This window comes from Pleurodeles waltl, chromosome 3_1 (genome assembly GCF_031143425.1).
Source record: "Pleurodeles waltl isolate 20211129_DDA chromosome 3_1, aPleWal1.hap1.20221129, whole genome shotgun sequence".
Classification (NCBI taxonomy): Eukaryota; Metazoa; Chordata; class Amphibia; order Caudata; family Salamandridae; genus Pleurodeles; species Pleurodeles waltl.
Window position 1 is genome coordinate 1369865986 of NC_090440.1, and position 16218 is coordinate 1369882203.

Below are 16218 nucleotides of genomic sequence, written 5' to 3' on the forward strand. Positions count from 1 at the left end.
AGGGTGGGCTCTCACACTTGTTTAAATGAAGCCCCTGGGTGGGTCAGGTCCTAGGGAAACTGAAACACTGAAATTTTGAATGTGAGTGGGTGTGACTGGTCCACCATCCCTGCAACCGCCACAGCAAAGGCTATTATGAAAGTAAAAGTGGGGGAGTTGGATTGCCCACCTCACTCCCGCAGCCCCTGGAACCACCACCTCCCAGGGAGATCCGATATATTTGTGCTGAGGTGACAGGCGGCCCCCTGCACCCGGGTACCATCAACTCCCAGGGCAAAACATTATTTTTTGCTCTCATAGAGAAGGAGCTGCATCTTTAACAGCTCCCTTTGTGACATCAATACTGGCTCCTGCAGGAGGCAGGGAGCCAGCTGGGACTGCAGAGGCCTTCAGGGACACCCAGATGACATGGCTGTACCCCTCTACCCCCCAAAAATGTTTAGGCTGGGTCCCAGGGGATAGGGTACCCTGGGCCAAGATCAGCCTGGGGATTGGAGCCATGTGACAACTCCCCCCCCCCAAAAAAAAAAAAAATGAAAAAAAAATGTTGTAGTAGGTCGGATCCTGAAGGATGGAGTACCTGGAGCCGAAATTAACAGTGGGTCGGCGTGCCTCGCAGACCCAGCTGCACATGGCCAAAGGTTTTGGAGAGTGTGGGGTTGGGTAGTTAGGGGAGCTGGCTGCAGGACTTGGCCACAGGCCAGACCCTGCACCCAACCCCACCGTGCATGACCTAAGGCCATACATGGGCAAGTTTGGATGGTTACAGGTGGTCGGGCGCATTAACGTATAGTAACAAAATTACTTTACATTAAAAAAAAAAAAAAATTCACTGGAAAAAGCAAAGGTTACAGGGACGTAATAGTTAGGAAACAGAATTTGAAAAAAACATAGAAGTTCACTGAAAAAACAAAGGTTACAGGGACGGTATAGCTAGGCTCACATTTTAAACACACAAAACCATAAAAATGCACCTGTTGTAGTTATCTCATGTAACTATAGCTCGTGTCCTAAGGTAACTAGCACTCTCGCCCTCGCCCTGCACTGCTAATTACCCAACAAAGTATGGCACTCATGCCATCTTTGATATCATCATTGATAATCTCAATGTAATATTTGCAATAAAATGTTTGATGAAAAAACTGTACGCCATCCCCGAGGCCATCTTTCAGCTAACGGGACGGGAGGGTGCGCAGCCACCCTCCCTAAGCCATACAATCCACTGCTAAATACCTCACATATTATATCACTCATGACATTTATGAGATCATTGATCATATCGTTGCAAATCTGCAATGAAATAAATGATGAGAAAACTGCATGGCAGGGGCACGAGTTATAGGCACTTAAGAGAACTATAACTGGTGAATTTCTGTGGCTTTTATTGTTTAAAACGCTATAATGTTACTCAACATTTCACCTAACAATAATGTTACTTGAACCTTTGCTTTTTTCAGTGATAGATCATTATGTATATATCCTACATAATGTTGGAAGATGCAGAGAAATTATAGCAATGGCTGCATCAATAGAGTCTGAATATTTTCTAACTTTGTGAGTTACTGAAAGTAAGATGAACTGAATGTACAAGAATGCGATGGCGAACGTTTGCTCAGGTGGGAGCAGTGTGCTCCTTCCCACTGTATTATTAAAAATAATCTGGAAGTAATTAGACTAGCAACCCTTGAGATGCACCAGAATGCTTTGGAGTGATACTTAGCCTGATGAAATACGAGCAGCATTTTGAGCATCTCGAATCTGATCTGCTACTTCCTGTTGAAGACCGGCAAAAAACCCATAAACATGTCCTAAGAATGCATGGCTGCACCAACTGACGAAAATATCATACACTGCAATTACCATAATACAATAAGGAGCTTTCTTCTGAGATGCTAGAAGTGTGCTGCCTCACCCTGTATTGTTCTAGACTCCATTCCCTGCAGTCAGTGCCAGGTCACATTGTGTTCATTGCCTGGTGGTGGATAAGCCACAGGTAAGAGAATAGCTGAGAATAAGATTACAGATATCTCAAGTGAAACCATCTGTCTGCATTTGCCTTGGGCTCTTACATTCCGTTTAGAAAAATCTGAAATATTTGTTAAATTGCTAGTGTCGGAGCACACAAATAGAGCACTGGAGACCCATAAACATAATTTGCTTTGGTTCCAGTAAGCCTTGTTCACCATAAGAATTATTTTGAAATTAGATTCACCCATGGAATTTGTGAACCCAATCTGCAGAACAACAAGAGCTAAATAGACATTTTGGCTGTAAAATATACCTTGAAACCTAATCTTGGCTGATAGTGATAATGGAGTTAGGAAGAGCCCAGCACTAGTGTTCTTCATGAAGTCCATTCATCCAAGATGGCCATCAGCCAACATCTTCGTTCTGCCCTTGCGAGCAGCACAGCTCCGCCACTAAGGTGGAGGAATGTCACCCTCACTGCTTTGTGCAGTGAAGGAAAGGGAAAAATAAAATTATAGTAACACAACGTTATTATATAGATTTTTTCCTCTGGAGCCAGGGCGGGGCTGGCTGGAGGAGGAGAGATGGAGGAGGAGTGGTGAGTAAACCATAAGTGGTCATGACTGTTGGGCCGGCCAAACAGTCATGCGCACTTAGTGTTTCTCCACCTGGCTGTGTTGCACAGCCGGGGGGAGAAAGTGCACAGGGTCCCGCTCCCTGTCTGAGCGCGGAACCAAACCACTCAGACCAATCATGACGCTGCTGTCATGCTGGTGACAGCAGCGTCGTGATTAGAGGGGAGTCTGGGAGTCTGTTTGCTTTCAGGAGTCAGGGAAAAGAAGAAGACAAAGGAGACAAAGGAGCCTCTCCCGACGTAAAAGGTAAGTGGGTTTTTTAAATATTTTTTTATACCCCTCCAGCACCCCTGTTGAGAAATAGCCATTACTGCTTGTGACAATTTAAAAGTGGCACTTGTACTTAAGAATTCCCTTGATCAATTTTCCTGATTACAGTTCAGGAGGTGGACTTGCGTAATCATTAGAAGAATGAGTGACAGGAAGAATTCAACAAGCTATTTCACACACAGACCCACCCCAAACACTAAAGACAAGCAATACTGACAGATCAATTTGCAATTGACCAGGGCCCATACATAACACAATATAGGCAAGGGAGGGCAGAGCTTAATTTGAATCAGTGGTTTCCAGTGCTCGGCACCAGCACTTTATCTTCAACACCATCTCCTATCATAGCCTGCCACATGGTTGTGCTGCTTGCCTAATTTTGTGAGAAGCACAACAATGGCTGTTTAATAATTAAAAATATGTTAAAATGACTAATACCTGCTACCCAAAAATAAAAGAATAGTTTAGATGGTATATATTAGTCATTTTAATGCATATTTAAAGACTGAGGCCCATATTTATACTTTTTTAGCGTCGCATTTGCGCTGCTTTTGGACGCAAAAACGGCACAAACTTTCAAAATACAATTGTATTTTGAAAGTTTTTGCCGCTTTTGCATCAAAAAATGACGCCAATGCGGCGCTAAAAAAGTATAAATATGGACCTGACTTGTTCCACTTGTGTGAGTGTAATGGTTGCTGTCATCAGCAGTGCTAGTGGGGTCAGTGGGTGGTGCAAGCTGCAGTGGCCTTCTGACAAGGGCCCTGGCACTCATTATTTATTTATTTAGCAAATTGAGACCTGAGAGATGGTGGTATTTTTCTTGCACCACCCATTTTAGTTGTGCCTCTGGAATGAAAAACTGGCTAAGGAATCTTAGGGGGGAAGAAGCTCAATCTCTCTCTCTCTCGCTATGTCTCCTTGCCCCCATCTCTTCCCAGCTCTCTCCTTCTCTCGTTTTTCTCTTTCACGACCCCCCTCTCTTTTCTTGATCCCTCTCTTTCGCCACGTGTATCGGTTCTTTTTTTACACTCGAGTGGTGTATTATTACTGCATTAGAAATGTGCTAACTATGCATCAGCCAATGGGTTCTTTTACCCTCTAGCATGGAAAAAAGCTGTACTATACTTCTTAGTGCTAATGAAAAACGGAGGCAGATTATGCAACAATAAATAAGAAAGATAACAGAAACCCTTTTTACCGAAGTAAATGCCCACATAAACTTGAAAGTGCCTTCAGATCCGAATTACAGACTGTAACACAATTACGGCCAGTATCACTGCACGTGAGCAAAAAGTTAAAAAGTGGAGACATGTTGGTTTGCAAAGTACTTGGACTCACAATCTCATGTACTTTTTGACCCCTAAGAGTTTCTTAATGACTTGTCTTCCTCACGTCGAAAAAACGAATTGTGGCTCAAACAGTTCTTAACATGGCAACCATAATCATGTGCAGGAAGTAAGTCATTGTACAGCACAGATATTGGCTTATGCACGATCCTTTGCAAAAACTTATGTCTTGTATGATCATTGTTCGAATCTTATACTTACACTTGCAAAACTTAGAGCTGCATACAAAATATCTGCTTAAAGCCAAGCTCTCCAATAAAGTATTTGCTATTACGCATCAATGCTGGATTGCACCATAGAGAAGGATACAGGAGTATAATTCAGGGATACAGGATACAAGAGAATGAATCACTACCACATAACAGACTAACAATACATTTCACAGACGGTAATGTCGTATGTTGATATGTTAAGTTCTCACTGCTAGGTAGAGAAATTAACTGGAAGTGTTTTTTCAGATGTCTTTCTAATCAGGTGCTGCATTTAAATTATATTTAAACCAGAAATGTAAAATACTAATACAAAAATGTTTTACCAAGGAATAGAGAGGGAAACCCAAAGAGACATGAACGTTCTTCTATTTGCAATTATTCATTTTACTTACTTATATATCCCAGTTGTATCAAATATCATAACATTGCAGAGGGAAAAGGAAATGGGAGGTTTTGTAAAATGTACATTGCCATGGGTAAAGTACGCATTGTTAGGGCCTAATCGTAATCTACCCCATCTACCGCTATGTTTTTCAAGTGATAAATGTTGCACTTCTGAACTTTTCTTAAATAAATATTATTAAAAGTTTTACAAAAAAAAGGCAGCATAATATGCAAAGTTTCCCGGGCAATTTTATAACCCAATTTGTGAAAGTGTGATAGGTAAAAGCCACCGGAAACTGGTCAAAACTTCTGCCAGTTTTAAAATATGGGGCAGCGATAGTCCAAACCAATATCAGCATTAAGTTTACTTCCGTTGGCATGTACAATGTATCCAAGCCAAAGGGGCTCTTGTGAAGTTTCTCAGCATGGTCACATTGCTCACTCATCAGTAGACCAACTTTTGCCGAGAGTCTAATGCCTCCTATACTAGTGCTCTCAGTGTTAACGTGCACTTGCCATTGGTCGCTTCTTCTTCCCAGTACCTCTCACTTAATGGAACTTGCAGCAAATGTATAATTTTATTATTAGTGTTGTGTGACAATATGTTTCCCACTTCAGGTGTTTGTCTCATCTGGTTCACAGAACCTCTTGAATAGGGCTGTAAAAAGAAAACGGGATTGCTTGAGATCTAAACTACTGGTCTTAATTATAAGTCTGATGGAATTATCACTTTGGTAAAGGCTCGTGAAAGGAATCTACAATGTGGAAAAAAGATTGCCATTTACCTGGGTGTGAAAAAAGCCTGAAAGTCCCTACAAGAAGGTGGTGTTTATAGGACTCAAGTTGTGCTCAACACAGACGTATCCCAGTAATACGTAGAAAGACGGACTATTTGTGAGTCATTCCAGGTTAGTTCCTTTGCAAAAGACAGAGGCAGTCAATGGCTGAAAAGCCATGCATCACATTGAAGGTCTTGCCAATTGGAAGAATGACAGAGTGGTATAAACTCAAGACACTGTGCCCATGACAACTGTGGATCCAGCACAGGCTCGGGGAAAGTTGGATAATACAGAGTCCTTCCTTGGGAAGAGTCACAACCAGAGAACGCCAACTATTCTGAGGCTCCCAACAGCAGGGAGAAGTCATGGAAATTGTGAAGTGTGTGCTGTACAAGGCATGTAACGTAACATATTTATTGTCAAAGTGTCCTGTCCCCTAAACTGAAACTATAGAAAGCGGAGGAGCAGGAAATCTGGTACCATGGTCCATCCAGCTTCCATAGTGACCTTGAAATAACAATGACCTTTGCAGGGATGGTATTTTCATAAGGTAAGTAAGGAGGCAGACTCAGAGCAACATCTATCACTGGCAACAAATTACTACAAAGGAAAATAAAGTTTTTCCAGTGTGGGAGAGACAAAAATAAAGCACAATTGTACTCTGCCTAGAATGCTGACTATCCTCATACCGTCCCTTGCACCTTCTTAACTCAGGTTGGAGTCTGTGTTTTGTGACACTTGTAATGAACTCATTTCATATGAAAGAATGGTGCACTCCAAAGTAACGTCAGTAATGGAAGTTTCGCCAATACCCAGGACAGCAAGTCACAAGTATGTACCTACATGAAAGGATATAGGGGGTCATTCCTACATTGGCTCAAATTGGGTCAAAAGACCGCGGCGGCCATTCTGGCTTTCCCGCTGGGCCGGCGGGCGACCGCCAGAAGGCCGCCCGCCAGCCCAGCGGGAAACCCCCTTCTACGAGGATGCCGGCTCCGAATGGAGCCGGCGGAGTCGAAGGGGTGCGACGGGTGCAGTGGCACCCGTCGCGATTTTCAGTGTCTGCTTTGCAGACACTGAAAATCTTAGTGGGGCCCTGTTAGGGGGCCCCTGCAGTGCCCATGCCAGTGGCATGGGCACTGCAGGGGCCCCCAGGGGCCCCACGACACCCGTTACCGCCATCCTGTTCCTGGCGGTGAAAACCGCCAGGAACAGGATGGCGGTAAGGGGGTTGGAATCCCAATGGAGGATTCCCTGGGCCAGGGGTAAACCGGCGGGAAACCGCCGGTTGCCCTTTTCTGACCGCGGCTTTACCGCCGCGGTTAGAATGGCCAAGGAAGCACCGCCAGCCTGTTGGCGGTGCTTCCGTCATTTTAGCCCTGGCGGTCGCCGACCGCCAGGGTTAGAATGACCCCCATAGTGTTGTGACAAAGGCTTGCAATTCAGGCTCTATAAACAGAAAAGGCACTGGAATGATAGAAATGGAACTAATGTTGTGCCTTTCGCGGCTCCTCAGGTCCGCACCCTCCTGCCCAAAATGTCATAATCACTACAAACTCTGTAGCCCAATGAATAATTCTCCAAAATAATTTTCCCAAATATTTTATTCTGCCAAGGCGTTTCCCTCAAAGGTGGTCCCAAGGCGTTTCCCTCAAAGTTGGTCGATGAACTTGGGAAAGTAACTTGGTGGGTGGTGTCACCTGAGTTTCAAACTGGTTAACTGAACTGTCTAATATTTCACGTAGCGCCTGTGTCGTGTGCGAGAACTCCACTAGCCCTTTCCTCACACTTTTTATCTTTGATTTTGGTATGTTTGTTGCTGCCACTAAGCATTCAGGATTACACACATAACAACGCAAAGCCAAACAGGCCTTGGCAAGCTTGCCAAACCCAATGAAGAGTAACTCGAAATAGCTTGAGCACTATTGGGGATCACAAACATGTTTCCCAAGTCAGGCACTCTAGGACGTAAAGATCAAAAAATTAGCATCTTGTTTCTTTTGCACAAGGAAACTTTGGCCCAAAAAATTTAGAGTAACATTTTTAAGCACAAAAGAGGGCCTTCAGCACCACGCTTCACCCCTGGGTCCAAAGCACACTACACCACTCATGTTACAAAAACTCCCATATACCGACACAGTTGAGCCTCTTGCCTATCTATTAAGGGACCCCGTGTAAGACAGTGTATTTAAAAATCGACCATGGCTCCGTAGGCACTATCTTTTACCCTGTTAAAGGTCCAGTCTACTAAAGGAAACAGCAAAACGATACATCCAAGACTATAAAGTTGTATCTGTTAAAAGGCCTAAGAGGGCGAGCCTTTCACACATAACATGGGGCACTTTGAATTTCACATGCGGTCACATGCCCTGTCACTCATCTGTGCCTGAGAACGTCTGCTTTCCCACCCTACAGATAACAATGGTGAATTGATGCGCTTTTCCAGGTGTGGGAAAGCACGTGCCACCCTTTCTGCGGGATGCATCAAGACTGGAGAGGTGCCAGTCAGAGTGGACCTCTGCAGAAAGCTTAATCCATAGGTAGGGAGCTTCTCTGCAAACTGATGGGCTTGAAAACAAGATGATTTTCATTTTTTTTTTATTTGATTGGGGGAACTGGGAGAAGTGGTTTCAAAAAGCTGAAACTTGGCCTCAACAAATGTCAAGCGTGTTATATAAGGCAAGTACTTATAAAAACATAGTGGCTTCATAAAACATCAAAATTGAAACAAATGTGAGAAACACTACAAATTTATATTTGTTCATTGAAAAAAACAAAGGTCAAAATGACATCATAGTTGGGCGAAAATGTCACATTTTGGACAAAAAATGAAATAGGTATTGTTTACTGAACCCCACCATTCACAGTGATATAATCAATGATGTTATTTCAGATGACATCAGTCATGTTATCAATGATGTCACAGAACACGTCATGATTGAAGCAATATGTCAGATGATAAGCAGTACATGGCAAAGGTTCAAGTTACAGTTACTTCAGTAAATTATAACTGGTGAGTTTCTGTGTATTTTAGTTTAAAATGTTATGTTTTAACTGACATTTTCACCTAACTATATTGTCATTTTAACCTTTGGTGTTTTAGTGAATGTGAGTTTATTTTAATGTAAAGTAAGATATTATTACCAAACCTATTATAACATCACTTTTACCTTTGGGTTTTTCAGTGAGAATCTATGGCTCATTTGTTTTTTAAATGTAAAGTGAGATTTTATTACCATATCCAACTTTGCCAACCTTGACCAAGCACAGCCAGTCCCTACGCTAACCCCCCATAGGTGTACAACATGCTACAGAATACTGCCCCACATTCGTCTTTTTTTAGATTCGTTTTTTTTTTACTAGCACCACAGGACTACCTCAGATGTCTCCTGGAATTATGACATTCCCACCCCCTCCAAAAAATTGTTTTGTTCTTTTTAAAGATATCCCACAGGAGGGTCTTCCCAGGACCCACACACACCATGGGCTAACTTATCTCCCAGCTTATGTCCTTTTTCAATATATTTTCAGGACACAGGGATCAAGTACTCCAGCACCTGTAATGGCAGCTGCACCAAAACTGTATATGTTGTGGCCAGCCAATCAGAGTGCTCACTTCAAACAGCTCCACTCAGCCAAGCACAACGCTGGAATTGTTTGACTCATGCCCAACTGTCGATATATCTATACATTTTGTAGATTAATTTCTCAAAATCTACTGAACAGATTTACACCAAATCACAAAAAGCACGCTTTCTGCAACTTCGGTGTAATTCCATTCAGCCGTTTCATCTATAGCACTTTCTTAAATCATGTATTAATACTGTGTGGGGAAACTGCATTTTAGACCCCCTATTTGATGAACAACTACGAAATTTTCCGGTAAAGAGCTGAGGTGAAATAACTTTTTTTGGAAAGTTTTGTAAAGATTTCTCAAACTGTGCCAAAGGCATTAGCAAAACAAAAAAACGCTCTGCCTCTGGAACGTCTGACCTAACAAATGTAATGAGTGCTGCAGAGGGCTCATGGTTGGCAACATTTTGTAGAGTCATCCACTGCGAGCGCAATGACCTTGTTCCAGAGCTTTTAAAGGACATTGTGTGCCCACCCTCGTTACACTGGTTGAGCACTGTTAGGTTTGTTGTGGGACTTTTATTTAACGGTGAGTTTTTCTGCACCAACATGTGCGTTGGCAAAATTTTGACTGAAATGCAAAAGAGCACACATTTTCTGATTTCAGCACTACATTCTGAAGTGCTAAGTGAAGAGCTTGTTGTTTTCTATTAAGTCATACCTGTCTGCTCGTTCTGCATACACAGGGGACTCAGACCTCTGCTTATTCCACAAAAGCAAATCCAGTCCACGAACGTGTGGGAAAACCTGGCTCTTTCGTGGTGGGCAACCAAGCTCTTCCATCTGGAAACCCGAAACTCCCCATCTATCGGAAAATTCTAAACACTAGGATGTGCTTTTATTGAACAGGGGATAAACCATCTAAGTTGCTAAAATGACTGACGTTTTCGCCGTTTTGATTGGCAGCCAGCTGCTCCAATATCCTTCCTCAACCACTCCGAGGGCCAGAAACTCACTCTGATGCTTACTGGCGAAGCACAAGAATCAGGGTATGGCATATCCCATTGCAGTCTGTTCTCTTCAGATAAGACTCCATCGGCCTTTAGTCAGCCATGTTCCAGTTCATCCATGTGAAACCAGGAAATTGCAAATCTATTCTGCAATCTGCTTTCAGACTACATGAACGAACATATTAGATCTCGAACCCCCTTACAAAGGAGAATTAGGTACACTGAGTACAATGTATATCAGCATCACGTTAGCTTGGTTGGAAATAATAAAAAGACAGTATAACACAAAGCACAAGGTTGAAAAAAATAGACATGAAACATTATCTTGACAAACTACAAATCACATAACACGGCACAAAGTCCAGATGAGATAAGGTTGGTTATCAGGTACACTCATGAGATTGTTACCTAAGTAGAGAAGGTTTCAGAGTGTGGTTATGATTTTAACACCTGTACAATACTGTTGCCAACCATGCAGAAGAAAACACAACTACAGTAATGGTAGATCAACGTCCACAGTAGTGATATAGCAAACCCAGCACTTTTTATCAGATGTGAAAGGCATGGGCAAGAATGGAGCTTGTTGTCTACAGTGACATGAAGCCTCCTGGTAATGCAATTGCATACGTCGCAATCTAGTGGCAAGCCAAATTTGTATTGCAGACTGACCAGCCATTGCTGGGACCAAACTCAGCAAATCTGCAGAGCCTATGAATGACCCCTGATGTGCACCTAGGCATTTCCATTATCCCCCTACCGCCAACTGCTCTGTGAATAAGGTTACCATCTTTTTTTGCTGGTCCCCAATAGAAAAACACCCGCCAGGCTGGAAAAAAACAGCCTAGGTGGCGACCCTATTAGTCTCTCCTACTTCCACCTGCATCCGGTCACTCATATTTGTCCCTTTCCTCTCAGACCCTCCAACTTTCTCCTTTACCTATCTCGTAACCCTAGACACTACCACTTATTCCTCAAACTTGGCTATGGTTTCGCTTCTATCTGTCCCACAACCTCTCAGGAGCACTCATCAGGAACAGCACCACAAAGCTGACTGTGTGATGGAGATGGGAGACAGCCCAGAGAACATGTAGGAGCCATTTTGGAGGTACATATTAGGTGTGGAAAAAATGGCTTGATGCAGTGTGAATGCATACGTGGTTATGTACCTCTGTGAGAGAGAGTGTGTGTGTTTGTTTTTTGGTCCTGGAACAATTGTAATAAATCTTGGCGGCTTTTGATTATTCATTGCCCAACCATGCTGGCTCTCACATAAAGACTGTGATTCTTGGCAACGTTTTGGCATCCAGAGGATGATGCCAATTGCCTGCATTAGCTAAACAAATGACCCTTGCATAACATTACTAATTCATGGTATCCCGTAATCATCGATTTGTTAGTGACCACTGCTCTCCTTTGGTCAAATGCTGACCCTCTCTTAAAGGTGGTATTACTGTCAATTTGTGATCATCTGTGGCATCTTCAATTCCTAGTATTTTCTGGGCAACTGTCGTATAATGGTGTCTCTCTTTGGTATAATGAAGGTCCTGAAAGAATGGTGGTAATTTGTAATATATTGGGCACATCCATGGCAAAACGGTTCCACCCATGGCATAATGGCTGCCAATTGCATAATGGTAATCATTCTTAATATACTGGGAGCATAGTAAAAGCATTACTTGCTGTAAAGCTAACCCATGCATTATGGTGGCAATATGTTACATATTGTGGGTATAACTGGTGGGGCAGTGCCCATCCAACATTATGTTAAAACTGGCTTAATACTGGTAATTCCAGGCATATTGTGGGCAGTGGTGGTACGATAGTGTGAAGAAACAATTACAATTAAATATGTTAAAGTGCCAGCTGGGTCATCCAACTGGGTCAAAAAAGAGGGAGAAGTACAAGTGAATATGGTAAATTGGTAGGCTAGGGTGCATCTTTATGTGACCTTCTCTACAAACGTCGAATAGATGTGTATGCTAATGATCAGGTATTGGAGGGAGATTTGGGCAATGAGAAAACTACTGCATTTGTACATCCTTGTTTACATATTTTTGTTTAACATTTAAAACAAAATGTAACTTCAGATGTTAAATAATTTTAGATTATGGTTTAGTGTTTGGGTAATGGTTAGGAATGGGGTTGTGGTGGGAATTGGTGCCAAGTGTCAGGTTTATGGTTAAGAAATGGATTACGATTAAACGGCAGGGTCAGAGCTGAGGAAAGTGATGGGACAAGGGATAGTGTATGGTAGTTAAACTGAGGATAGGATTAGAGTGAGGCTTAGTTTAGCTGCAGGGTTGGATAGGCGTGGGGTCAATGCAAAGATGGAATAAGGAATTGGATTATGGTACCAACTGGAGTTAGGGTAAAGTGAGACACAAACAGGAACAATTAAAATTGTGATCATGGGTCACAGGAGGGAAATTTCAATTTTTATCCCACCATTTCCTGTTTCTAAACATAAAGCATAGAAAACTATTCTTTTGATGCAACTTTTATATGTCTACATTTGTGGTAGGAGTCTTAATTACATACTACTGCATGAGCATACAAAGTAAGGCTGAGGCCACGTGTACAGGAACAGAGTCCTTGGCCTTAGGACTCGGAGAGGTTGACTAACATGTAGGTGCTGAAGCAGGTGTCTTAATTTGAAATTATTGAGGAGTGTTTATGTATTTTGAATAAATAATTATGTAGAAAATGAATAACGTAGAGAAAAATAATACACAGGTTTGAAAATGTGACCTTGGAGAATGCCACTGTTGTTCACGAAATGTACTAATTAATGATTAATACTTGTGAAATATTGAAAATATATTAGATTGATGTAGTAATATGTCATATTAAGGGTTATGAAGTATGCTGTAGCTTATTAATTATAGGCCTTAACTTAGCGAGTGTCTTGGCCTAGTTTTGCCAGGCCTCATTCAGAAGCTGTATTTCTTAGTGTTTAATACAAAAAATGCTGACAGAGTGAACTAAACTGTGAAAAGTCCATAGTCTTGTTAAAAGTGCTAAACCGAAGCTTTCTATGGGAACCGACGGACAGGAGATGATGTCTCTAGTAATGTATCGAAATGTGTGTAATGTGTGTGAGATGTACTTTCCCAGGACGCGAACAATGAAGACACTGACTGGAGATGATGGTGCAACAGTTTTGTTACCTGACGAGCCGGATGATGAGGACCTCGTAAAGCGGACCAATCAACTTTGTGTGAAGGGCGAAATATTAGAATTCATAGATTTAGTGTAGATATATTATTGGGTAATGTATAAACGTATGATTAACTGACCAATGGGGAATTAGGGGATAGTTTAGGTGACTTTGATATAACAACGCGACAAAGGAAAAAGACTTCAGACCAGATGATGAGACTAGAGAGAGATTTTAGGGTATTACTGAGATACTGAGAAGCAGAGACTAGTGATTCTGTCATTAGGCTCATACTCTCTGACTGAGAGCCTAATGCTTTGCTTATCGATTGATGACCTGCGGACGAAGACTGATTTTGCTTGCTGACCCATACCGTGGCTAGGTAGATAAGACAATGTGAATGAATTGCGTTTTTGTATGCCTTTTCTTCCTAGGTACCAACTGAGCTGTCTTGATAGTTTCCCTAGCTAGATGTTTTTCTAAATTTGTGTTCTAAATTGTTTTGCATGAAGCCCCAAATGCTGATGCTGATTTGGGTTAGGTGAGGCTTTTCACATGATGACTGACAATTTACAGGGACAAATGTTTGACAAGCTATCTTGCTGAATTTTATGTATCACATATCGCTATGGCAGTTGACTTTGCTATTGATTTGCACTGTTGCCTTAGAATGTGTTGTGATTCGAGCCTTGATTAGATTGTGTTTCTTCCGTCGCTTTGGTCAACCAGTACTGTTTTTATATGTGTTTCAATTGATTTTGAGATTAATTTACATTTACTTTAGCATTTTTAATATAAGGGAAATAAACTTACTAAACTTTTACTAAAGGTGTCGTTATTCATGGCTGAAAGGTCAGGGTGCGTGATTTACTGACTGTTGATTATTGAATTGAATAATGGTTATAGATTGTTGTGTATTGATTATTGATTCTGTTCTGAAACTATGGTAAGAACATCCTAAACGAGTCAAAAGGTTCATCAACCTATACGCATCCCCTTGCAAGAATACTTATTAAGGACTGACGCGTTAACATAGGTGAGTGGTACAGAGACTTTGACATTAAGAACAACTGGCTTTGAGGAAACGTGCACTAGTCATATTGACACCCATCCAGATTTAATTTAGTTTTCTGTCTAAAAATGTATGCATTCTGACTAAAAAGGTACAGTTTAATGTAATTTGTTTATGGGTGAGAAACATTAGCATACTCAGCATATTTTTCACTTGTTATTTATATACTGTGCCAAGATTTAAGTTGCCCCTCTCCCCCTGAATTAACTGTTTATAAATTGAATAGATTTTTACAAGGTTTTATTTTAAGTTTGAGTTTTAGACTGTCTTTATCGAGTACTGCTGAGTAGCATCATGCCATGTGTCATATTTTCAGCCAGGTTTGCATTCTTGATCTTTTCATCACATACTAGGAACACTCGGAGAAACGGTGCTACTGGCTAAAAAAAACAAGCATTTGCAATGCACTAGGGTCTCGCATTTGTCGAAGTTACAACTGTTCATAGTTGTAAACTCCCAACCAGATTTTTCCTGCATTAATAGAAAAAAACAGCGCGATCGCACTGTACACTTCACACAAAGTGCAATTATGATCGTAACGGGCAAAAGTGCAATTAACGAAGCGCTCAACTTCTGCCCAGCGAGATCGCGCTCCGAAAACAGAGAAAAAGTAGTCCACAACCCCCAGCGAGCCTCGCATGTTTTCTGTACTTGGTCTCTGCGCTCGAGGAGGGATAACCACGGAAAAGGCATGACGTATGCGTGCCTTCCACTAATCAAAAGAAGTGGATTCTAACAGGCAAGCCAACTTGCCAATGAAAGACACTGACGTGATGTCGACGGGGCTCCGAGCCCTTTTCTAATACCTAAAGCGTCTTGCTAGCGATACGCATGCACGAGCGCATGCGACACAGGCTCGACCCTAAAAAACTAGGACTGGGTTAAGTATTCAGCATGGCACTGGGCCCTTCGGTTGTGCTGACATGTTTCCTGCCTCTGGCTTTTGCTGGATTGTTGAACAAAGTGAAAAGGGACAAGCAGATAGAGAGAAACGAAGCCACATTCACCTTAATTCGATCCTTTTCTTTTTGCCACTTTTCCTCTTCATCCCCAACATCGAGTATCTGCAGGTGCAGCTGTTCCTGGATCTCTGACAGCTCGGCCTTGTGTGGGAAAAAAGATATATAAGGTGAAAGAAGGATACCGACAGCAACTCACACTCTTTCTTCCAATAACATGTCTGTCAACTGACCTCGTGTACTTAGGGCACCACAACTGTAAACTCGGTGAGATTTGTAGATTTTTTAACTATTCGAGTAAATGCTCAAAAGACGCAGAATTCTTCCCGCTGCGGTTGACATAGACCAGCTGAAAACGCCCACCCTCCGCACCCCATGCTATGACGCCATCTGGCGGCTGCGCCATGTTGGCCCTCTCCCGTGTGCCGTGCGCCACTGCCCCTGTCAGTCCCCAGCGTCGCCTCTTCTCGCCTGCTGTGTGCCGTTTCCACGAACAGCGCTTGGCGTCCTGAGTTTTATTTTATGGCCCTTAAAAACGAAAGCACAAATCCCAAAATGGTGTTCGATAGAAAAACCGAAGTGGCGGGCACTTGGTGGGTACACGGTGGCTCCTTCCCTTTGTCTGCTGGCCAACAAAGCCGGTAGGCAGCCGCCAGCTCTTCCTGGTGGCTGTTAAATCCCATTCAGTGGACGCGTGAGGGCGAAGTGGGGTGATCGGTGACCAATAACATTGCCTCCTTATCCATGAACAAAACATGTTTGCTTTTGAGTATTGATATCATATTACACCCTATCGAAGAACCAAAAATTGAAGTCAACACATCAGTGGATTCTGGTAATTAAAGGATTG

General features: G+C 42.3%; 1 protein-coding gene across 3 annotated transcripts in view; it reads right to left on the minus strand.

Annotated features, from left to right (window-relative positions):
- The window catches only part of TRIM29 (tripartite motif containing 29), a 59330-nt gene that overhangs the window by 34091 nt on the left and 9021 nt on the right, over positions 1–16218 (minus strand). For all 3 annotated transcript variants that reach the window (XM_069224868.1, XM_069224867.1, XM_069224866.1), the window contains exon 2: positions 15417–15512. In XM_069224868.1, the coding sequence (XP_069080969.1) occupies positions 15417–15512 (96 nt within the window). The remainder of the gene's footprint in view (positions 1–15416; positions 15513–16218) is intronic.